The 24,052-nt window shown below is 36.6% G+C and overlaps 1 protein-coding gene across 1 annotated transcript in view; it reads left to right on the forward strand.

Moving 5' to 3' along the window:
- CUNH9orf85 (chromosome unknown C9orf85 homolog) overlaps nt 1-24,052 on the forward strand; it is a 64,293-nt gene that overhangs the window by 14,059 nt on the left and 26,182 nt on the right. Inside the window, exon 2 of the mRNA XM_017863337.1 lies at nt 21,959-22,065. Coding sequence (XP_017718826.1) covers nt 21,959-22,065 — 107 coding nt within the window. The remainder of the gene's footprint in view (nt 1-21,958; nt 22,066-24,052) is intronic.

Consider the following 24,052-nt stretch of genomic DNA (forward strand, 5'->3'; position numbering starts at 1 on the left):
GAACAACTTTCTAAAGTGGGGAAATGCCATGAAAGAGAAAGGTAGAGCAGTATACCTTATCCCTGTTGGTCTTAGAGCTTAACAAAGAAACCCTTGTGCTTAGAGGCAAAATGCTCCCTGTGTATACTAAAGCAGAGCCATAGCTGTTAATTTTTCATCTATCAACAGAGCCAGGGATTGTATAATTAATATCTGAATTCACTTCCAAAGCAATAGTGATTCCCAATTCTGCTTTAGTAATGCATTCTATAACTACAGCTCTTTAATCACTAGCAGTACTGTCCAACAGACCTTTCTGTGATAGAAATATGCCAGATAATTGCTATGCATTTTGGTAGCCAGTAACCACATGTCCCTATTGAGCACTTGAAATACAACCAACACAACTGGGGAATTTAATTTTATTTAATGTTAGTTTGCAAATGTGAATATTGGTTACCATATTGGATAATATAGATTTAGGCCCTCATTTATAAATACGAGCTAAGCAGACTAAACTTTTTAGGCAAATAGAAACCATGAAGCGCATGCTAGAAACCCTCCCATGCCCAGTTAAGAGAGGTAATCTAAGTCACAGAAGAATACTTTTAAAAATTGCAGTTGCAACCTCAAGTATCCTAAATTATATCCTTAATGATTCAAATAGCTTTCGAAGTCCAAAAACCAGCAAACACTGCTGTTGGAAAAGAAAAAAACAAGAATCCTATAACATTGCTTAGAAACTACCACTGTGGTTGCAGAAATGTAAACATCTTAATAGGATGGCTGAATAGGACAAGGTTAAAGACTAAATTAGCGATTTGGGAGATCAAGCCAATGGGCTTGTCTAAAACCTAGTCAAAAGGTCAAAGTGATAAAAATTATGAAATAAAATGTGATATTTGGAGGCTCAAGCTAAGAAAGCCACTCTGTCTAAAGGAAATACAGAAGCCAAGGTAGGTAAGAAAGAAATGATAAAAAGAAAAAAAAAAACAAAACTCCAAAGTTAAGGAAAATCTTAGGCCTTCAAGTAGAAGGGTTCTATCAAGTGCTTTCTAGGAATATTGTGGGAAAAAGATGTTACCTAGACATATCATGATGAGGTTGGTAAACTCCAGTGGTACAGAGAAATTGCTACCAGCTTTCAGAGGGACAAAAGAGGTTAGCTATAAAGCAACTGTAAGTAGGCATCAGACTTCTCATCTATTATCATAAAAAGTAGGGCAAGTTCTACAAAATACTGTAACAGAGTATTTTGAATTTAGAATTTCTTACAGAGCTAAGCTATGGCTCACTCATATATCAGGACAAAAAATCATCCAGGCTGAAAGTTTGTCAAAAAAATATATATATATATACATTTAGGGATGTACTCCAGAATATGAAAAGATGCAAGAGAAGAAACTAATGAACCAAGAACTTAGTAAAACTGGGTTAACATTAAAAATGATTGACAATATGGTGGTGAAATTTAATGCTGTTGTATAGAATTATACAAATAGAAGGGGTAAGTCTTTTAGAAGGAAAAAAATGTACTCATAGTTCCAGGTTTCACCCAAACCTAGGGATTAAAAATAAATGCAAGCTAACGAGCTTGTCTTGTTTGGGTGGCGGAGAAGCCATAAACAAGAAAAATCAGTATTGCTATCAAAATTTTAAAGTCTGAGTGCCTATCATTCTGGCCTTCGTAGTGTTAATAGTCTAGCTCGGAGATAAAACCAGTGTACAAGAAGCAATAGTAAGCAATCTAGTAATGTTACTAAGACCTTCTTATAATAAAAAACTTAAAATTAAAAATAGCTGATAAGTTCTTGAAGTAGATTTTTAGTTCGTTAGTAAAGTGATATTTGAACTGTAGTATTATTTATATAATATAGCATTAAAAACATGGGATTTCTCCTCTTTGTAAAAAACAGTTACCTGGATTACTTTATTGTCTATCCTTTATCAAGTTACATGCATTTCATGGCCAGGCACAGTGGCTCATACCTGTAATCTCAACACTTTGGGCGGCCAAGGTGGACAGATCACTTGAGGGTAGGAGTTCGAGACCAGCCTGGCCAACATGATGAAACTCCGACTCTAACTAAAAATACAAAAATTAGTAGAGCGTGGTGGTTGTGATCCTGTGATCCTATGATCACAGCTACTTGGGAGGCTGAGGCAGGACACTCGCTTGAACCCAGGAGTCAGAGGTTGCAGTGAATTGAGATTCTGCCACTGTACTCCAGCCTGGGCAACAGAGTGAGGACCTGTCTCAAAAAAAAAAAAAAGCAGTGGCTTATGTGAATATCTGCAGGAGCCGTCAATTAGCCCTGGCTCAATGCAGATTTTTCTAAAAGCCCACTTTGAGAAATCAGTTAGTTAATTTCTTATTTTAAACACCATTTTAACTCTAAGAATATATTGCTTCCTGTTCAGATTTATAGCATGCACTGTGAGGAAGGGACTATGCATTATGAATCTTCTGAATCTTTGAGATGCTTAGCATAGTGCGGAGCACATACTAGCTCGTATTTTTTTGGATTGTTCCTGGTCATGATACAGACTATGCTTAATTCTAACCTGTGACACATTTTACAGTTTAATATGTTGGAAGGAGTCCTAAACTTGGAGTCAGGGCTGCACCAGGAGTAGACTGTTCACATGGCTACTGAGTCACTCTTTATATAACCTTGGGTGAGTTATAACAACTCTCTTTAAGTTAGAATATCAATAAATAACAGTACTACTTATTTTCCTTAACCCAAGGATGATTTGAGAATAAAATGAAAAGAATTATAGGACAAACTCTGATACAGCAAAACTATAGAAATAAAATGTAGTATTTTGTTACAGGAATTTGCCTTCTTCATTGAGAAAGTTTATTAATTTTATCCCTTAGATTTTTATATTCTTGTCATCAAAATCCTCTTCCTGCTGTTTCTTTATTTAAGAGGGTGAGAAAATACTCTCAACTGAAGTTAGGCAAGTCACATGTGAATACTGAGCATTAAAACAAATGAATCATGGTACAATCTAGTTTCTTCCTGATGTGAGTTGACTCCTGAATTCATTATTATCATAAATAGGTTATTCTTGTGACATATTAATATGACCAGAGCAAGGCAACTGTCTTTGAGGAAGTTAGTTAGTTTTAAGATGGTCATTGTCCTCTTATACCTGCCCCAAGTAAATGACTTATGAAGTAGATTTTTTAAAAGATAAAATCATTTGGTTTGTGGACATTACCAATGATTATGATTGAAAGACTTAACTCCATACATCCCTATTAGGAAATAAATCTCATTCTTCCTTTTTGTTTAATATATGTTAAACAATAGTCCATCAGTGGTTTGTCTCTTTTAAGATCACTAACTTGGGGCATACCATACTGGTTGGACAAGATCTCAGATGGTGACTAACTTTTAATGAGTGCTTATAAAAACATGTGTGTTGCCTCATGACACTACACAATTGCTGCTTTAGTGGTGCTTTTTGCATTCCAGTCGAATTGTACATAGGTTGGCCCATGTTGCTCACCATTTAGTTAGATCTTCATTGTTTAGATCTCAGTATATTGAAAATCTGGGAACAGCATCATAGAAAACTATATCTTCCTCTCTTGAAACATTGCTTAGCAAAAATTACGTGTTGTTCTCTAAATGAACTTTTCCAACTTTGAAATTTTGTGACTTTTAAATAATGTATAATACTCTAATGTTCCTAGCCAGCACGTTTGGCCCTATTTACAAAGCAGTTAATATACCAGTGTTAGAATAAGTCACAACACTATACCAATAAAAATGTGTGCTCTGCCAAGTAGTATATGTGTTTTCTTTTACTATTTAGAAGATCTGAAAAGCTATAGGAACACATGTTCCACTTGTAACTTAATAGCATGCCTTAAATTTAAAGATCTTTTTATGGATTCTGCCTCTGCTGCTTCTGATTAATTTTGTGACCTCAAGCAAATCTCTTAATTCTTTGAGCCTTGGGTTTCTCATCTGCAAAACGAGGATAATTATACCTACTCCTAGCCACAGGAATGTTGTAAAAATAGCAGGGAGAACTTTTATAAAGAATTAGACATGTGGTTTATAGATTTATGGTAGCAGTCTTTTGAATAAAATTATTTAGTTTGCTATTATTTTATAATAAAACCAAAAGACTTATTTTATAATAAACTTTGTAGATAAATAATTTTTCCTTAAGAATGCTTTTGTCTAGACACCTGACCAAAGTACAGCCATGTTCCATGCACATAAAATCACTCAGACTTGAGTAAGCAAAAGAACATTGACCAGAAACATAAACAACCAAGCAGGGAGCTAAATGGTAAGGATACTAGAAAATCTGAGAAGATAGAAATTCATGCATATAGCTATATTTCCTTTAATTTTCATGTGGATATTCTCTGTTGGAAGATACTGTTCCAGGTTCTCTCTTCCCTGTTTTTCCCCAAAATACTTATTACTCTCCTGTTATTTATGATATACCACTTTCTGTATATGATGATGAAGGTATGGCCATGTGGACAGTAAAGACAGAAACAGGCCAGGTATGTTGGCTCACACCTGTAATCCCAACACTTTGGGAGGCTGAGGCGAGAGGATTGTTTGAGCCCCAGGGGTTGGAGGCCAGCCTGGGCAACATAGTGACATAGTGAGACTCTGTCTCTACCAAAAAAAAAAAAAAAAAAAAAAAAGCCAGGCATGGTGGCACATGCCTGTGGTCCCAGCTACTAGGGAGACTGAGGTGAGAGGATCGCTTGAGCCTGGGAGGTTGAGGCTACAGTGAGCCATGATCCCACCACTGCACTCTATCTGGGTGACAGAGCAAGACTCTGTCTCAAAAAAAAAAAGAAGACACAAACAAAGGTTGAGAATCACTGATCTAGAAATTACCTACATTTCTTAGCATGTTCCTAATTTTAGATTCACTAGCAAATTTGGTCTGACCTTTGAACTTATAACTAAGGCAGAGGTAAGACAATGGAAAGAGTGAGAAAGAAGGAATAGTCTCCCAGCCTTCATGGTGTTTAGATTTGGCTTAAATTTCAGGAATAGGAATAAAGGCCAGAAATTATTGATATAAACTTTATTCTTCTGACCATGGAGGAAGTCAATCCAGAAAACAGATGATTTCTATACAGTGTGGTACCCATGTCAACCCCTGTCTGAATTAAGGGACTTTAGTCATACAGAGTGAGAATCTGGGAAAATTACGTCTGGGGTGATGCCTTTTGATACATGATTTTGGAAAAGCTTCTTAAATGATAGCTCTTCTGGATTCCTGACTTATGCCTCTACCATATCTTTTCCTGTCAGTTCAGAGATTATTCTGGAGACTGTTTCTGCATATGCTAGACTAATGTATCAGATATCTGAAACAATCTCCAGAATGTTTAGTCTGTAAACACTGTATGTTTCAAAGCTTTCTTTAAGTCACTTGTTTGGAGCTCAAAATTAATCACCCCAAAGAATCAATGCTTTGAATGGTGAAACTAAAAATCAGTCTAAGATTTAGTTTCCAAAAGAGAGGCAGTATGGAATAGTGGGGCAAATGATTAAATTTAGAGTCAGAGGCATGGTCTTGAGCCCTGGTTGTAATATTTGGTAGATGTGGGATCTTGGACAGATTATTAAACCTGCCTGGATTTGTTTCTTCCTATATAAGATAGGAATAGTACTATTGATCCCTCAAGATAGTTGTAAGAAAATGATTTAATTAATTGTAAAAATTGATTTTTAAGCAGAAGGTACTATACACTTGTCAGTGATTTATTTTTTCTCAGCTACACTAACCAGTGTTGTTTAAACTATAAGAATCATAACTTTCTCAGGAAAAGTACGTTATGTCCTTAATAGTATTCCCAGTAGCAGAGGTGAGGTAGGGAGCACATTCCTCTAGAAATGTCAGTTTGCTTTAGCTGCCTAGAGCAGTGGTTCTTAGACTTTGGTGTGCTTAAGGATCATCTGGAAAGCTTGTTTAAAATGCAAAATCCCAGGTGCCAGACATTCTTAATATATCTTACGGTTGAGTCCAGGAATGATCATTCTTAACAAGCCTCATCTGTGATTCTGATGTATGTGCTCCTCAAATCATACTTGAACTATTCTAGTAATTGCCTTCTCCTGTATTTGTTGCTCAGATCTGATACTCCAGTCTACATGAGTAGCTTTCCAAGGAGCACACACACTCAGTTTGTACACGTAGGTCTACCTTACCTTGAGAAGTGGTCGGGGGAGGAAGAGATTATTTTCACAGAAGCTCATTCTGTCTGAACTCTTTCTTGGCATTAATCATACCTTGCTTGCTCTAGTGCACTCCCCATCCCTTAACCGTAGGTTGTCAAAGTGTTGTCTATACAGCAGAAACTCCTGAGTTATAAAACCACAATCTCAGAAGGTAGGGCCTAGAAATCTGATTTTTGATATACTCTTCAGTAGGGTCTTATAGACACTACCGATTGAGAACTGGCTTAACAGTTGCTCTTCTACAGAGTCATGACTTTGCCTCAGCTCTGTACTAGGCATTTTGTGTGTAACCATTTATTGAATCTAGATCATTCCATCTTTATGAGATAATCTACGATAATAAAAAACAAAACAAACAAAAAAGCAAACCCTGGGGAAAGGAGAGAATCTGACGTCCAGAGTTACTATGTTATTTGATTCAAATGTTCGGTTTTCAAGAAAAAAAATCATAAGGCATAAAAGAAACGGAAAATATGGCTCATTCAAAGGAAAAAAGTAAATCAACAGAAACTGCCCCTGAAAAAGAACTGATGGTGGATCTATTAAAGACTTTGAAACAGCTGTCCAAAAGATACTCAAAGAACTAAAGAAAGATGTGGAGAGAGTCAAGAAAATGATATATGAATAAAATGTAAATATCAATAAAGAAAAATCCTAAAAAGAAATTCTGGAGCTCAAAGTAGAGTAACTAAACTGAAAAATTTACTAGAGGGATTCAAAGGCACTTTTCAGCAGGCAGAAGAAAGTATTCGTATACTTGAAGATAGGAAAATGGAAACTGTCAAGTGTGAGAAACATAAAAGAGAAGATTGGAAAACAGTGAACAGAGTCTAAAGAATCTGTGGGATACTGTTAAGTGGACCAACTTACATATTGTGGGGATTCCAGGAGGAGAAGAGAGAAAGTGGCAGAATATTTGAAGAAATAATGTCTGAAAACTTCCCAAACTTGATGAAAAACGTGAATATAAACATCCAAGAAGCTCAAAGAACTCCAAGTTAGGTGAATTTAGAGACCCATTGAGATACATTATAATCAAACTGTTGAAAACCAAAGACAAAGAATTTTGAAGGCAGCAAGAAAGAAGTGACTCATCATTTACAATAATCTCCTGTTATCTACAGGAGTAAATGTTCTAGCTTTTTCCTGCTTCACAATTTTACAGATAGATTTGTTCTTACCATGGATCTTAGCAACCTCATACAAAATTTGTTTTTTCTAAGTTGAGAACTTTCACCTTTTCACTTAAAGGAACCACTCTACAGATTCTCTTTGGCATATCTGAATCGCTAGACTGCTCTTGGGCTTTGGGGCCATGTTACGTGTAGTAGTAACAACACATAGCCAAGGAAGTTATATTCAGGAGATATTTTGTCCCCTGTAGAAACTAACGATAACATCATAACATATGTCTTTGAGTTGCTTTTCAGAAACTTGGACTCACACTAGATGGATGTGCTGGCACACAGACCTCAGATAAGGGGGAGCTGAGAACTAAACTCTAACTGCTATTGGTTGTTCTAATTTTCTTTCTGAGGAACCTTCAGAAGGTCATGCCCATAAGCCAGAGCTGACTTTTTTTTTCTGATCCCAAATTTTTAGACAAAGTTTCACTTCCTTAACCAATCACCAACCAGAAAATGTTTGAATCCACCTATGACCTGTGTGCTCCCACTTCAAGATGTCCCTCCTTTTTAGGTCAAGCCAATGTATAGTCTCCATGTATTGATTTATGACTTTGCTTGTCACCCGCCTTTAAAAACCATTACCTGGACTGGGCACGGTGGCTCATGCCTGTAATCCCAGCACTTTGAGGGGCAAAGGTGGGCAGATCACCTGAGGTCAGGAGTTTGAGACCAGCCTGGCCAACACAATGAAAGCCTGTCTCTATTAAAGATACAAAAATTAGACGGGTGTTGTGGCGGGCACCTGTAATCCCAGCTGCTCAGGAGGCTGAGGCATGAGAATCACTTGAACTGCACTCCAGCCTGGGCAACAGAGCATGACACTGTCTCAAACAAAACAAACACTGTCTCAAAACAAACAAACAAAAACCCTTACCTGTAAGCCATCTGGGAATTCAAGCACGAGCTGCCCAGTTCTCTTTGATTGGCACCTGGCAATAAATGTCTCACTTTCTCTTTCTGCTGTCAGTATTTGACTTTGCTGAAATTTTAAACATGTTTTTCCATCAAAAGACACCAACCAAGTAGAAAGACAACTCATAGAGTGGGAGAAAATGTGTGCAAACCATATATCTGATAAGGGATTAATAGCCAGAATATATGGTCGAGGACAATGGCTCACATCTGTAATCCCAGCACTTTGGGAGGCCGAGGCAGGTGGATCACTTGAGCCCAGGAGTTTGAGACCAACCTGGGCAACGCGGCAAAACCCTGTCTCTACTAAAAAATACAAAAGTTAGCCAGGTGTGGTGCCGTGTGCCTGTAGTCCCAGCTACCCAGGAGACTGAGGTAGGAGGATTGCTTGAGCCTGGGAGGCAGAGTATGCAGTGAGCCAAGATGGTACCATTGCACTCCAGCCTGGGCAACAGAGCAAGACCCTGTCTCAGAAAAAAAAAAAAGCCAGAATATATAATGCTATAACTATTACTCAACAACAAAAGAAACAGCCCAATTCAAAAATGGGCAGAGGACCTAAGCAGACATTTCTCCAAAGATATACAAATGGTCAATAAGCACACAAAGGCATGCTTGTCACTAATCATTGGGGAACTACAGATGAAAACTACAAGATACCATTGCATACTCATTAGGATGACTATTATTTAAAAACAAACAAACAGAAAGTAACGTGTTGTGAGGCTGTGGCAAAATTTGAACCTTTGTTCGTTAATCTTCGTGGGGATATGAAATGGTACAGCTGCTCTGGATAACAGTATGGTGGCTCCTCAGAGACTTAAAATCAAAATCATTATATGATCCTGCAATTTGACTTCTCGGTATATGCCCAAAAGAATTGAAAGCAGGGTCTTAGAGATATTTGTACATCCATGTTCATAGCAGCATTATTTACAATAACTAAAACCTAGAAGCAACTGAAGTATCCATCTAGGGAAGAGTAGATAAGCAAAGTATGTTATATACATACAATGTAATATTAGCCTTAAAAAGGAAGGAAATTCGGACTTATTCTGTAGCATCAAGGACATTATGCTAAGTGAAATAAGCCAGTCACAAAAAGACAAATGTTAGCCAGGCGCAGTGGCTCACACCTATAATCCTATACTTTGGGATACTGAGACAAGAGGATCACTTGAGACCAGCAGTTTGAGATCAGCCAGGGCAACACAGCGAGACCCTGCCCCCTCCCCCAAAAAAGACAAATACTCTATAATTCCACTTACATGAGATACTTAAAGTGATAAAATTATAGAGACAGAAAATGACATGATCGTTGCCAGGGGCTAGGAAGAAGGGAAAATGAGAGTTATGTCTTTCAGATTTGGAATATGAAAAAGAGTTCTAGACATGGATGGTGGTGATGGTTGTACAATATGAATGTTTTTACCACTGAACTATACACATAAAAATCGTTCAGGTGGTAAATTTTATGCTATACGTATTTACCAGTGGAAAAACATGGAAACAAAATAACTCTTGACTGTTTGGTCTCACTCTCTCTGTCTTTACTCTGTAACCCATCTTCTGTGTGAGAGGCCACTTCAGTAATACAGATTATATAAGGAAGTAAAGAGATACAAAGGTGAAAGGAGAGGAAGAAGTAAAAAAAGTGACCTAAGATTTTTTTATCTAAAGATTTTTAAAGATGAGGTTTGGGACACAGGAGGAACAGATTGTATTGCTAATTGGGTGACTGCCATTTAGTCTTTGAATTTGAGGTGTCTCAAGGATTTCCGTGAGGAGAAAAATGGGTATCTTGCCTGCAGTCTGAGACATCAGAACTTCCAGAGAGACATGAGTTAGCACTAGGGACATAGTTTTGGATGTAGTCTTCGTTGAGCTCATTGCTGAGGCTATAGTTACGCATTCAGTTGACCTGGAGAAAATAGTGTGAAAAGAAGGGACTGAGCAGGGTTGAGAGAGAAAGTTGATGACTAAAAGAAGGAGATGTATTGGCAAAAGATCTTGAGAAGGAGCAAATGGGATTGAAAGTACTACTCTACTTGTAGAGAGAGTCTTTTTTTCAGGAAAGACGTATTATTTCTAGATAAAACCATTGGCATTCAAAATTTTGAGGAAGGAAAGGTGTGCTTCCCATATTACTGCTGCAACAATATAGCTATTTGTTTCCATTTGCATGAGTTTTTCTTGGGTTATTATTTACTACGAGCGTCTCATAGTTAATAATGAAGATAGTTCAAAGGTAATTTAAAACATTGCACTGTAGGTCCTTTCTTAAAATATTTTCTAATGTTCATAACACATCTTCCTGAATTGGAATGGAATGGAGAAAATTAAAAATCTTCATACTAGAGTCTTTGTTCAAGCTTTTTTTTTTTTTTCTTTTTTGGAGACAGGGTCTTACTCTGTCACCAGTGATATGATCACAGTTTACTGCAGCCTTGACTTCCCTGGCTCAAGCAGTCCTCCCACCTCAGCTTCCACAGTAGCTGGGACCACAGGTGTGCACCACCTTGCCTGGCTAATTTTCTTTTTTTTGTAGAAACAGGATCTCCCTGTGTTGCCCAGGCTCGTCTCAAAGTCCTGGACTCAAGTGATCCTCCCATCTCAGCTTCCCAAAGTGTTGGGATTATAGCCCTGAGCCACCTTACCCGGCCTGTTGAAACTTTCAAAGTTGTGATAGATTTATCAGTGCAGTGTTTGTTAGAATGCTTCGCAAATATTTATTTGTTAAAATACAATGCCAACCTATTTTAATTTCCTTAAAAGTAAGTGAAAAAAATATACTTGGGAAAATAAAGTTGCTTAAATAGATTTTCTCAACTGCCAGAAAAAGGTACTGCCACAGCATGTTTCTGCCTGTAGGTAGGTGTGGCTCCACTTTGTGTATGCATTAGGTTTGTCAGTGAAAATCTAGGTAGTTTGCTTGGTTGCTGAAATAAATCAGTGGTTAGTTTGTACACAGACCCTGTCTGCATAATTGCAACTGACAATAGCTTTACCCACTTATTGAAAGAATAGTTTTCTGTTTGGGATGATTAGAACTCATTTTATATTCAGTCTTTGGATAAAAATGTGATTGTTCATTTTGTAGATGTCATTTGTTAAAGATTCTAGCAGTAACAAGCAAAATGGGAGAAGGGAAATAAATATTATTTCTTGACTAGAAAAAGATAATTGTGAGTATATTGGACAAGAGGATCATTTTGAGTATTTCTAGTATATACTTTCACTTCTCAGTTTGTTATTGGTGTTTTAAAACTTGTGATGATTTTAGAGTGAATGGGAGCAAGATGGACTAAACTTCAGAGAATATTATTTTAGCTCACAGTGCAGATCTGTATCACCTATACTGTAGATATCTTTTAATTACATTTTTATAGATAAAAAATCAAATATTAGTTACTGAAATATTGACATATGTATGCATATCAGGATTTTTAGGGTAATAAATTTGCTCAACCTTGGACTTAAGTTTTTATGAAGAATTCTTATAAATGTTGATTACTCTCTAATTAGTTATGTGGAAGAAATGTAATTTCTAAAAAGAAGAAAAAGAAGAACGCAGTAATAACTTTGATTTTATATTTCTTAGTGACAATAAAAAATTTTTATTACTAACCAGAACTCATTTCACAAAAGTATTTCTGGGGCTATTTGTAGTGACCTGCTCATTTTGTGAACTAATTAAAATACATAAAAATAGTAACTGGCTCAGTAAACTGTCCCAAATTAAGGTATTTCTTGAGGATATTAGTAGCACTTCAAATTATTACTGTGTAATGCAACATTTTAAAAAGGAATTTACGGTTTGAAAGTTTTCAATATCAGTACAAGTGTGTCTGTCTATAGGAAATGTAGTAAAGTTGATTATAGCAAGAATTTTAATTCCTTTTCAAAAGGAAACTGTCAATGTCTTCTATTCTTTTAAAAAATCTTTTTTTTCTTTCTTTCTTTTTTTGAGACGGAGTCCCGCTCTGTCCCCCAGGCTGGAGTACAGTGGCCGGATCTCAGCTCACTGCAAGCTCCGCCTCCCGGGTTCACGCCATTCTCCTGCCTCAGCCTCCCGGAGTAGCTGGGACTACAGGCGCCCGCTACCTCGTCCGGCTAGTTTTGTATTTTTTAGTAGAGACGGGGTTTCACCATGTTAGCCAGGATGGTCTCGATCTCCTGACCTCGTGATCCGCCCGTCTCGGCCTCCCAAAGTGCTGGGATTTCAGGCTTGAGCCACCGCGCTCGGCCTCTTTTAAAAAATCTTAACTGCCAGGATAAAAAAGCAAAGCAAGTTTTTACAGACAGTAGTAGGAAACATTTGCCTCACTATCCAAATAATTATGTGTACTCATTCTAAGTTTGGTCGTTTTTTAAAACCACAAGTCAGTTGAGTTGAGTAATAATGCACAAATTTGAGACTTGTTGTATACTTTGTTATAATACCAACAATGTTTACAAAACAAAATCATTTTGTAATGATTTCTGTATTGGTACATTGGCAATTAAAACAAGAACATGAACTATTTTTTTCTCTTTTTCTTATCCATACATGTAAACTATTTTTAGAGAAGCTTAATAAAGGAGTAGTATGCACTTGACCAAAGAAAGGGACATTTATTTTTTACTGTGAGATTTTGCATCTAATAAAATTCCTGTTATTTTCTTACAATGTTGTTGATATGGGACCAGAACTTGTTATGTATAAATATAATGGGATGAGAATTTACATGGTTATAAGAAGTTTTCTGATATTTATAGCCCAATATATTTAAAATACATATATTCAGAAATTGGAAACATTTAAACTGTCAAATAATAGATAATAGGTTAAGTAAATGATAATATTACTCTGAGAGACTATAATACAGTCAATAAAGACATACTTTGAAAGTATATATATTATGGTAAAATGAATAATAAGTTATAAAACAGCACATGTGGACAAAATGTGAACTTATGTAAATATATACTTGAAGTGCTGCAAAGTTTAGAATCCTCTGAGTGATAGGACTTGTCTTTATTCTTTATCTGTATTTTTATAAAATTTCTATATTTTGAATATATGTAAAGATTCATATTGTTTTAACTATAAAATTGATCTGTAGAGGTATTTTTCATCTATAAAAGTAATAAAGTCTAGTAAAAAATAATATGTTTACAATACTATATTATTGTATGATTTTCTTATGTGTGATTTTCTTATTATTGCATGACTTTCTTCTCTTGTGTTTTTCTAAGATATATAAATTCTCCAGCACCTGAGAACCAAAACAGACAAAACCAAAACCAAAAACATTGGGAAAAAAACTCCAAATTACTATAGAGTACGATTCCTCATGCATATATATTCCAAAATCATTAACCAAATACTAGCATATGGAACTCATCAATATATAAAAAGAACAATATATTACAAATGACTGGGATTTATCTAATAAGGAATGGAATGTTCATGGACTGAAAAATTGAATGTTAAGATGTCAGTTCTTCCCAAGATTGATTTACAGTTTCAGTGTAATCCTAATCAAAATCATAGCTGGGTTTTTTGTTGTTGTTGAAATCAACAAACAGATTCTAAAATTTATATAGAAAAGCAGAGGAATTAGAATAGCCAACAATTTTGGAAACAAAAAAAGTTGGAAGAATTGAAGTACTGTTTTCAAGACTTACCATAAAGCTACAGGAATCAATACAGGGTAGTATTGGTGAAAGACTAGACACATAGATTAATGTGACAGGATCTGAATCCAGAAGGAGACCTACACATACTTAATTTTTGAGAAAGGTACAAAGGCATTTCAATGGTGCTGGAACAATTGTACATCTGTATATAATTTTAAAAGAATCTCTACTTGGATTCTGCACTATGCACACCAAAAATTAACTCAAAATAGATTATAGACTGAATATAAAACATAAAATTATTGAACTTGCAGAAGAAAACAGATTAAGTTTTTTTATTCAAGAGTCAAAAGGTATGATTCATGAAAGAAAAAAATTGATAAATTGTTCTTTTTTGAAATTAAAAAGATCTGCTCTTAGGAAAAACTATTAAGATAATGGAAATGAAAGCATGGATTGGGAGAATATATTTGCAAAGCATACATCTGATAAAGGACTGTTAATCCAGAATATGTTAATATATAGAACTCTCACATCTCAAAAATAAGAAAATGAGTGATCCAATTTAAAAAAAAAAAAAGAGGCAAAAGATTTGAATAGACACTTAACCAAAGAAAATACAAGGTGGGGCCAGGCACAGTGGTTTATGCCTGTAATCCTGACTACATGGCAGGCTTAAATGGGAGGATCACTTGAGCCCGGGAATTTGAGGTTGCAGTGAGCTATGATCATGCCACTGCACTCAAGCCTGGGCAACAGAGTGATATTTTTGTCTCTTAAAGAAACAAACAACACGCGATGGCAAGTAAACACATCAAAAGATGTTCAACATTATTAGTTATTAGAGAAATGGAAATTGAAATCATAATGAGATAACACTACATACCTATTCGAATGACTAAAGTAAAAAATAAAATTTCAAGTCCAGGAAATAATGTAGAAAAACTGTATTTTCATATATGGCTGGTGTGAATGCAAAATGGTACAGCAACATTGAAAAACTAATAGTTTCTCATAAAATTAAGCATTCCATTATACAACCCAACTATATCATTCCAAGTAATTAATCTAAGATAAGTAATATGTCCACACAAAAACTTGTATGCAAATATTTATTAGCACTCCAAACTAGAAACAACTCCAACTGTCCTTTAATTGGTGAATTGAATAAACATTATGGTAATTTATACAATGGAATACTATTCACCAGTAAAAAGGAATGAGCTCCTCAAATGGCTATATACTTAACCATTTCATTTACATGACATGCTGGAAAAGGCAACACTGCAGGAGCAGATTTGAAATCATTATTACCTGGGAGGTAGTAGAAAGGATTGACAACCAAGGGGAATTAGATAACTTTTTGGAGTGATGGAAGTATTGGAAGTTTGGTTGTCAGATTCATTAGAACTGTGTACTTAAAATGGGTGAATTTTTTGGTATGTATGTACTTCTCAAAACTGATGTAAGCTGACAATCTTTTTTAAAAAATTAATGTAGAAAGAATAGAATTCGAGTTAGCATTCTTCATCGCTTAGTAAAATGGATGATTCAGGCAAAGATCATGAGTGGATGCTAAAACCATGAGGGAAAGTGTTACTGTGGTACAGTACATTAACATGGCCTCCATAGATTATTGTAGTTGTTATAATTGGAAGAGATCTGGGTCACCACCTTAAGCAAGTTATCAAATTCAGCATTGCTGACAAGGCGAGAACTGGACAGTATGTGCCTCCTGGCTTGGAGTAATACGAAGTACACAACAGTAGCAGCATCACCTATGAATTATTCTGATCCAAAAAATATTTAAACTGGATGTAATTAAGTCTGTAAACCTAACTTCCACTTTATTTATTTATTTATTTGTTTATTTATTTATTTATTTTTGAGACGGAGTCTCGCTCTGTCGCTCAGGCTGGTGTGCAGTGGCCGGGTCTCAGCTCACTGCAGGCTCCGCCTCCCGGGTTTAGGCCATTCTCCTGCCTCAGCCTCCTGAGTAGCTGGGGCTACAGGCGCCCGCCACCTCGCCTGGCTAGTTTTTTGTATTTTTTGTTAGTAGAGACGGGGTTTCTCCGTGTTAGCCAGGATGGTCTCGATCTCCTGACCTCGTGGTCCGCCCGTCTCGGCCTCCCAAAGTGCTGGGATTACAGGCTTGAGCCACCGCGCCCGGCCCTAACTTCCACTTTATAGGAAATAAAACAATGAGTTAAATTATAGCATGAGAAAATGGACAAATCCAGAATGTAGGATATTCTCTAAAATGACTTGCTTGTTACTTTCAAAAATATTCATGTAATAGGGGATAAAACATAAATAGCTGAAAAGAGAGATAACAGATAAACAGTACTTGAATACTGATTGATCCTGATTTGGTGAGGAAAAAACAGCTCTGAAAGCTGTTTTGGAGCAGTTGAAATTTCAATATAGACTGACTACATTCAGTGACATTAAGGAGTTATTTTTCATTTTTCTTAGGTGTGGTAACAGTATTGTGGTTAAGTGCGAGAAAGTCTTTATTGCTAGGATATGATGAGTATTAAATTAAGAGTGAAGTGTCTTGATGTCCATAAGTTATTTTACCTGTACCTATACACACAAAAAGCAAAAAGGTAATATGTTAATAGTTGTCTCTGGGAGTGTATATATGGTATGCATTAGTATTATTGTTTTCACTGTTTTCTGCAAGTTTGACATTTCTCATAATAAAAGGGATTGCTTTTAGAGCTAAGTTGAGAGAAATAGTGTTTATTGAAGATGGCCTTATGATATGCAGTGCATTCCTGTAGATCCCATGACTATCAGGGATCTGTACCTACATTGTCCACCTAAGAATAACTTTATTACACTCTGTTTTGGCATTGTAACACTGGCCTACATTGAGAACCAGGATAGAAAACAGTTCTGTGAAATGCTTTGTGTTGTAAGGACGTTTTTGAGAGCATCGCTTACTGTATCACATGGTGTGGGAAAGATGAAACTTTGCATTTCAGTAACAAGAATAGTTGTGCTGCTTCTGAGAAACTGGATTTTTGGCATGCTACAGGCAATGAGTTACGTTTTACTGGGTGCTAAAAAGCTCAGACTTCATTTGTGGCCCATCTCTAACAAGTGCACTTTCCAGCTGCACTCCTGACTGCTTTGTAATTTCCCTTCTGCCCTTACTTTTCTCTCATTCTGATTCCCTCATCTATTTTTTGGTTGTGTTTTATAAGATACTTTATATCCAACAATGTTCTAGCCGTATTTAAAGGAATTTAAATAATGTAGTTTATGATTTGAAACTCACAGCCTAAAGCCAGGTGCTGTGGCTCACACCTGTAATCCAAGCACTTTGGGAGGCCAAGGTGGGAAGGTGGGCAGATCACTTGAGGTCAGAAGTTCGAGACCAGCCTGGCCAACATGGGGAAACCCTGTTTCTACTAAAAATACAAAAATTAGCTGGGCGTGTTGGTGTGTGCCTGTTATCCTAGCTACTTAGGAGGCTTAGGTAGGAGAATCACTTGAACCCGGGAGACAGAGGTTGCAGTGAGCCAAGATCATGCCACTGCACTCTAACCTGGGCAACAGAGTGAGACTCTGACTTGAAAGAAAGAAAGAAAGAGAGAGGGAGGGAGGGAGGGAGGGAGGGAGGAAGGAAGGAAGGAAGGAAGGAACTCACAGCCTAAAAGTCAGATTTTCACGTTATTGTTATTAGTCACATGAGTTCTTGCCCGCAAATCCAGGGATCTTTTATCCTCTAGCCAAATGTAGTATAAGGGACTATTTCTAGCAAATTTCAAAGTACATACTTTTAAATATGATTAAATAAGATATAAAAGTTTCTATTTCTGGAGTAACAGTGTAGCAGTAATAGCATAAAATACCTTATTTTAGAGGAAAAATACTGCAGGGAAAAGAACAAAGCCAGTTTATGGAAATAGATTTTTAGCATTGGAATTGGCATTGGAATTTTTCTTTGAGAATTTCACTTTTTTAATTATGTTTTTGTTTTTTTGTTTTCAATTAAAAGGAATAAATAGGCCTTTGTTTTACCTTTGGAAATTCCGATAGAATTATGTACAAAAAAAATCCTAAGGAAAATTATTTTAGTTGCTTTTGAATGGTATTCAAATTTCTTTTCACCTACCATAGTATCTTCCTTCTGTTAAATGATACTTTATATTTTATAAAATATTTTTCAGCATCAGCATATTGGTACAGATATAATATTTGCAATTTGCTCCTGCTACCTTCTTAGGAGTTGAATTCCTTTCTCGCCCAGCTTCTTTTTTTTTTCTTTTTCTTTTTTTTGAGATGGAGTTTCACTCTTATTTCCCAGGCTGCAGTGCAATGGCACGATCTCAGTTCACTGCAACCTCCAAATCCCAGGTTCAAAAGATTCTCCTGTCTCAGCTTCCAAAGTAGATGGGATTACAGGCATGCGCCACCACCCCTGCTAATTTTGTATTTTTAGTAGAGACAGGGTTTCTCCATGTTGGTCAGGTTGCTCTTGAACTCCCGACCTCAGGTCATCTGCCTGCCTTGGCCTCCCAAAGTGCTGGGATTACACGTGTGAGCCAACGCACCCGGCCCTTTCTCACCCAATTTCTGTATGGCATTACTGTGTTAAAGATGTATTGTTTGACAACAAATAGAATGCTGAAAGCAGCAATAACAACGCTTACTCTAAAATATATGTTGTATGGGCCAGGTGCAGTGGCTCACGCCTATAATCCCAGCACTTTGGGAGGCCAAGGCAAGCGGATCAGTTGAGGCCAGAAGTTTGAGACCAGCCTGGCTAAAGGGCAAAACCCCATCTCTACTAAAAATGCAAAAATTAGCTGGCATGCTGGTGCACGCCTGTAATCCCAGCTACTCAGGAGGCTGAGACAAGAGGATTGCTTGAACCCAGGAGGTGGAGGTTGCAGTGAGCTGAGATTGCCTCACTGCACACCAGTTCTGGAACAGAGCAAGCCTCTGTCTCAAAAAAAAAAAAAAAAAAAGTTGTAGGAATGATGGTAACCGTTTTTAAACATTATGTATATTTAAGTCGGATGCTTTTTGTGTTCCTTAAGTTTTTCTAACTTGCAGTTTCTTTGATAAGTAGGGTTTCTTTCTTTCACTGTTTCTAAGTTCAGTGGCTGTTCCACTGAAGATTTGTTTTTTCTTTCAAAATTCTGGAAGTAGCTTGTTGAAAATAATGCCTTTTGCTTTTTGTATTTATAAAACGTTTGATTTTATTATTTGGACAGACTTCAATTTTAACCTTAATTACCTATGATCTTCTACCATGAGGAATATACTAAAAGTAATTGCCAAAATAGGGTTAATTGTAAATATAAAGGTGAATAAGGTAAGATTGTCATTTCCTTTCCCCCAGGCAGAAGGATTCCTAAAACTAGGATTAACTTTCTTTGCTCTCATCTCTGGAATTCACTTCTATTTTGGCAAAGTATGGTAAAACAGGTATACACTTTTCTTTCTTCTGTGCCTATTTTAAGTGAAAATACTATTGTTTCTCTTTCTTACTCTCATTAATTTCTTAACACATAAAAATCAAGTTTAATTTGATAGTAGTGCCTGTTAGTCATGTGAACCCTGCACAGCATATCTGTTTATACTGCTTCACACATCACTCACAGGACAAGTTTCCACAAAGACTTGTTTTGTTCTACTGTTGATCCACCCTAAAGAAACCAGTTTCCAAACTGTGCACAGCTTTGTAAATCAAGATGAACTGGTCAGAAATTGGATACAGAAACAAACAAGGAACCAAAGAATGCTTCCTAGTTAACAAGCAGAATATGTTATATGTAATAAAATTCCAGGTAATGAAATGTTCTGTGTTCTAAGAATATTCCAATTAGAAAGTATAATATCGGCCGGGCGCGGTGGCTCAAGCCTGTAATCCCAGCACTTTGGGAGGCCGAGACGGGCGGATCACAAGGTCAGGAGATCGAGACCATCCTGGCGAACACAGTGAAACCCCGTCTCTACTAAAAAAATACAAAAAACTAGCCGGGCGAGGTGGTGGGCGCCTTTAGTCCCAGCTACTTGGGAGGCTGAGGCAGGAGAATGGCGGGAACCCGGGAGGCGGAGCTTGCAGTGAGCTGAGATCCGGCCACTGCACTCCAGCCTGGGCGACAGAGCAAGACTCCGCCTCAAAAAAAAAAAAAAAAAAAAAAAGAAAGTATAATATCACATTCATATTGAAGTCATCGTTCAAAGTCAATCACTTAAGGAAATATAAGTAATGCTTAGTAAGATGTTCTAGACAACAGAGTAGACAAATGATGCATGTGAACTTTGATTCTGCGTTTCTTAGCTAGCTTTGTCCGTGATAACTATTAGTAAGTACAAAGGTTGAGAGGATGAAGAGTTTGGTGTGTAGGTACAGATTCCCTTCCTTCTGGCAACAGTTAGGGGCCCAGAGTAAGGACGGAATATAGTAGCATGCGGAACTGGGACTCTCCATCTATGTCCAGAAGGAAAGAATGCACCCATACACAATTCTTAAGTAACAGAATGTATTTCTCATGACAAAGTTAAACAATATATTCACACTTCCTGATGGTGAAGATTCCTTGAAGAAAGAGAAAAATTAAATAAAATGAAATCTATTCACAGCTTAATTTATGGTTTTTCACAATATTCCTGAAATATTTTCTCATTGAATAAATGTTTTATCAAATATTTTATCATCTTGTTTAGAACTTTCAAGCATATCAAGCGCTATTCAAAAATTGTTTCTTTCAGATCATCTGATCTAAACATTGTGCTTTTAACTTAATATCTAATAGCCTCCCAAAGACTCTGCATACTTGGGATGTATTTCTTTCTCCCCCTGAGAAATTTAAAAAAAAACAAAAGAAGCAAAGAAAATTTTAATGTCTTCGTTCATTATTCCAAAATAGGGCAAAGCGACCAAGGCTTCCACAGCCAAAGCAAACTAGAGATTCTGAGTACTCAGTGAAAATATATAGTCTGAGTTGTCCTGAATCAAATGAGTATTGTTTACCAAAAGTATAATATTAAGAGAAGATACATGACACATTTAAATTTTTCCTATCATCCTTCTTTTCCCAACACATTTTGAAAAGAAAATTATAATAAAAAACTTTAACTTATAAAGCCCTTTCTCTACCACAGATATTCACATACGAATACCTATTTTTTAAGTTTGAAGAAACCAAGTTAGTAGGGGGAGCTTTTCTAAAACTTTTTTAACATGAGAATTCAAAAGGATAAAATTGAAAATGAAATGCCTTTTGCTTCCAGCTGCTTCTCCCTGGCACCCCTTCCTCAAATTTCAGTCTCTGTTCTCTTCAACAAACTGTCAATTCAGGACAGCCCAATTTCTCAGTTTAATTCCAACTCACCAGGAGGATTTGAATTGTTGAAATGATAGTCTTCAAATATGAGCAAGCTTTTCTTTTTTATTATTATGTTTGTATTGAAATATAACTTACATACTATGTAATACACATATCTTAACTGTGCAGTTTGAGTTTTGACACATGTATACATCAGAATCAATGGGAAAGTTAAAAATTTTCTAGATGAGGGCCGGGCCCAGTGACTCATGCCTGTAATCCGAGCACTTTGTGAGGCCGAGGCGGGTGTATCATTTGAGCTCAGGAGTTCAAAACCACCCTGGGCAACATGGTGAAAGCCTGTCTCTACCAAAATACAAAAAAATTAGCTGGGCATGGTGGCGCGTGCCTGTAATCCTAGCTACTCAGGAGGCTGAGGCAGGAGAATCGCTTGAGCCCCGGGAGGTGGAGGTTGCAGTGAGCCAAAATTGTGCCACTGCATTTCAGCCTGGACGACAGAGTGAGACTGTCTCAAAAAAAAAAAAGAACCATTGCCTTTGTAAAAAAAAACAAATTGAGTAATATACATAAAAATACATATCATAAATTGTTATGCAGATTAAGGTTCAGTTATATTTTAAAACTTAACATCTCATATACTCTTGTGGGATTTACAATGCTGGCTCACACGTGAAATTCTCAATTTGTCTTTCTGTTTGTTTTTAAGAAAATTAATGCAAAACTTCATGATGGAGTATGTCAGCGCTGTAAAGAAGTTCTTGAGTGGCGTGTAAAATACAGCAAATACAAACCATTAACAAAACCTAAAAAATGGTGAGTTAAGATTCTTCATTACCTTACTTCGTAGTATGTGTATCATAGTTTATTGTTTCATTTCCTGATTTTGAAAATTGTGTCCAAATGTTAAAGTAAATACAGAAAAAATTCCGTTCTCCCCTGTAGAATTTCATCTTGTGTGCAGAATCTTGGTTTGTGAAGGCAGACAGATTTAAAAAGTAAATTCATTTCCTGCCCCATTCTTTCATAAATATGCATCATTTTTATAGAACTTTATTCATGAAAGGTGGGTTAGGGCTGAGAAGAGAGTATTTGTTTTCTACAATTCTGTCTCCCACTGATAAGGTAATACTATGCACCATAGATTATCAGTTCTTAAAACAGATCAGACCTTTAGACCTTTTAATTCAACTCATGAAGATTACAGAAATGGCTGAGGTTAAATATTATAAGTGAATCACTAGATTGATAACTTCTAATATTATTTGTTTGGGAATAGAGGTCTAAATGAAAAGACAGAGGTCTAAATGAAAAGATAGTAGATTTTGTTTCTGATCCTTCCATCTCTAACTCCTTTATTTTTTCTTCTTCTTTTTCTTTTTTGAGATGGAGTTTTGCTCTTGTCACCCAGGCTGGACTGCACTGGTGTAATTTCAGCTCACTGCAACCTCCGCCTCCCGGGTTTAAGCGATTCCCCTGCCTCAGCCTCATGAGTAGCTGGCATTACAGGCGCCCGCCACCACGCCTGGCTAATTTTTTTGTATTTTTAGTAGAGGCGGGGATTTCGCCATGTTGGCCAGGCTGGCCTCAAACTCCTGACCTCAGGTGATCCACCCGCCTAGGCCTCCCAAAGTGCTGGGATTATAGGCATGAGCCACCACGCCCGGCCTTAACTCTTGTGTAATTCAGCCTTCCGTACATCCTCTACAGCTCCCTGACATCCTTCAGGTCAGCTGTGTAAGGACAATATTGGAGAGTAATTGCTGCATGAAAGAGCAAAGTGATTATCTGAAATAAAAATTAGTATTGTTCCTTTTACATTATAAGATTTAATTTGGTAATCTGCATAGTAGCTATTTGGACTATGTTTGCTCACTGTTGCCGTATTTTTCTGACTATTCAATAGTTTCATCTTCTTTGAATGCATTCCTCCTTCCTTTATGGGAAAAAATTTTGCTTACAATTTAGAAAATCAGTCTAAATAATAGATATAATATGACCTTTGTTCATATCTACTAAAAAATTACATCAGCCTTTTGCAAATCTAAAACTCAAGATATAAAATAATTTGTTTATTTCAAAATATTTAAACACTGAGAGGCAAAAGTGTCAAGGAAGGATAAACTAACTTAAGCTTTTTAGATTTTTTTTCTGTACCCCGTTTTGGAGCAGTCTAGTATTTATTACAGATATAGTTGACCCCCCTTTTATTTATTTATTTATTTATTTATTTATTTATTTATTTTGAGATAGGGTCTCACTGTCACCTAGGCTGGAGTGCAGTGACATAATCTTAGATCACTGCAACCTCCGCCCCCCAGGTTCAAGCAATTCTCCTACCTCAGCCTCCTGAGTAGCTGGGACTACAGGTACGTGCCACCATGCCCGGCTAATTTTTGTTTTTTGATAGAGACAAGATTTCACCGTGCTGGCCAGGCCGGTCTCGAACTCCTGACCTCAAGTGATCCACCCACCTCAGCCTCCGAAAGTGCTGGGATTACAGGCGTGAGCAACCCCACCCTTTTAAATAGTTTTACCAGCTTCTTGCTCCTTTTAGACTTTTCTTCCTGTTCTCTAGCATTTCCTCCCAAAAGAAAACACTTTTAAACAAGTCTGATGAGTTTTATGCTTAGTGGCCCAAATTAGCAGTAAGGAAATTTGGGAACTATTTGCATTACCCAATTTTAGACTTCCATGAATGAATTAATTGTGTTCTCTGCTAGAGTAATTAGATGTTGATTGCAAAATAAATCATGTAGTTTTAGTTAATAGGCCTCATACAAGATTTGTAGCTTTCTGAATA

Source organism: Rhinopithecus bieti, unplaced genomic scaffold (assembly GCF_001698545.2).
Source record: "Rhinopithecus bieti isolate Rb0 unplaced genomic scaffold, ASM169854v2 scaffold_68834, whole genome shotgun sequence".
In the NCBI taxonomy this organism is placed as follows: Eukaryota; Metazoa; Chordata; class Mammalia; order Primates; family Cercopithecidae; genus Rhinopithecus; species Rhinopithecus bieti.